General features: G+C 53.9%; 1 protein-coding gene across 1 annotated transcript in view; it reads right to left on the bottom strand.

Moving 5' to 3' along the window:
• Nucleotides 1-441, bottom strand: part of APP (amyloid beta (A4) precursor protein) — an 83,356-nt gene extending 82,915 nt beyond the window's left edge. Inside the window, exon 1 of the mRNA XM_008947980.1 lies at nucleotides 278-441. Within this exon, the coding sequence (XP_008946228.1) occupies nucleotides 278-404 (127 nt within the window). The 5' untranslated portion in view covers nucleotides 405-441. The remainder of the gene's footprint in view (nucleotides 1-277) is intronic.
• Nucleotides 442-1,093: the final 652 nt, after the last annotated feature.

Raw genomic sequence — 1,093 nt, 5'->3', positions numbered from 1 at the left:
CACATGCACACCCAGAGAGACAGAGAACGTCAGCAGCCTGGACAGAAGGTGGAGAGCAGGTGAGCGCGAAGGCCTCGCCCAGGGCCGCGCGGGGCGTTGAGCTGCCCCTGCAGGGCCCCACCTGCAGCACCCAGGGCGCCCGCCACCGAGACAGCCGGGTTAGCGAGAGGCTGAGGAGGGTCGAGCGGAGAGCGGAGGCTTCAGACAGACCGCGGCCAGGGGTTAGTGGGAGCCCGGGCCCGCAGGGCGGGAGCCCGGGGGCGTGGGGGGCACTTACTGACGCTGCCACAGACCGCCATGCAGTACTCCTCCGAGTCAAAGTTGTTCCGGTTCCCGCCGCAGCCGCCGTAAAAGAAGGGCGCGCACTTTCCTTCGGCCACGTCAAAGTACCAGCGGGAGATCATCGCGCGGCAGGGACCCGTCTCGGCTTGCTCAGAGCACACCTCTAGTCACAGGAGACCCGGAGGAACCACATTTAGCATGTAAACGGTATTGTCTTGGTTTCCTTACTAGGTGTCTCAATGTCCAGGAAGGAGATGCACCAAGAAGGTGTTTGGGGAATGGGAAACCCTTCCCTGGAAAACCACCCTGGAGACAACGTATGTGGATTCTGAACTGACTTGGACACATGCCACTAAGTTTCCTTAACCTGCCTACACTTCTATTTTTTAGCTGTTATCATATACACTGAGAGGTGTTGCCCTGCAAGAAGCTCCAGTGAAGTGACAACACTACAGGCCTAAAGTTTCATCTTCCAGGCCAGAGGGGTACAGCCATCCTCCCCGCTCCAGCCCACAGCACCGATTCCTGGTACCTGTCTGGAAGGGCAATACCTGAATGCTGAAAGGAGCCACATTTTTTCTTGGTTTTTTTTTTAGCTACATACCCTTTCCTGTCCAAAGTGAAAAGGTTTTCTAGTTTATACAGAAGAAAAAACAACCCCAAAATATTTATGAGTTATAGAGGAAAACAAATTCTCTTCAGACACCAGTTTATATATAGTCACTGCTGAAGAAACTCCGTCTTGCAAGCCACCCGGCAGAGGGGTTTTAATTCATAGTTTGAGGGCTCACATATATAAAAATTACTGCCA

Source organism: Merops nubicus, unplaced genomic scaffold (assembly GCF_000691845.1).
Source record: "Merops nubicus isolate BGI_N331 unplaced genomic scaffold, ASM69184v1 scaffold23889, whole genome shotgun sequence".
NCBI lineage: Eukaryota > Metazoa > Chordata > Aves > Coraciiformes > Meropidae > Merops > Merops nubicus.
Note: the sequence above shows the minus strand (reverse complement) of the source record. Positions and strands in the feature narration are given on the sequence as shown.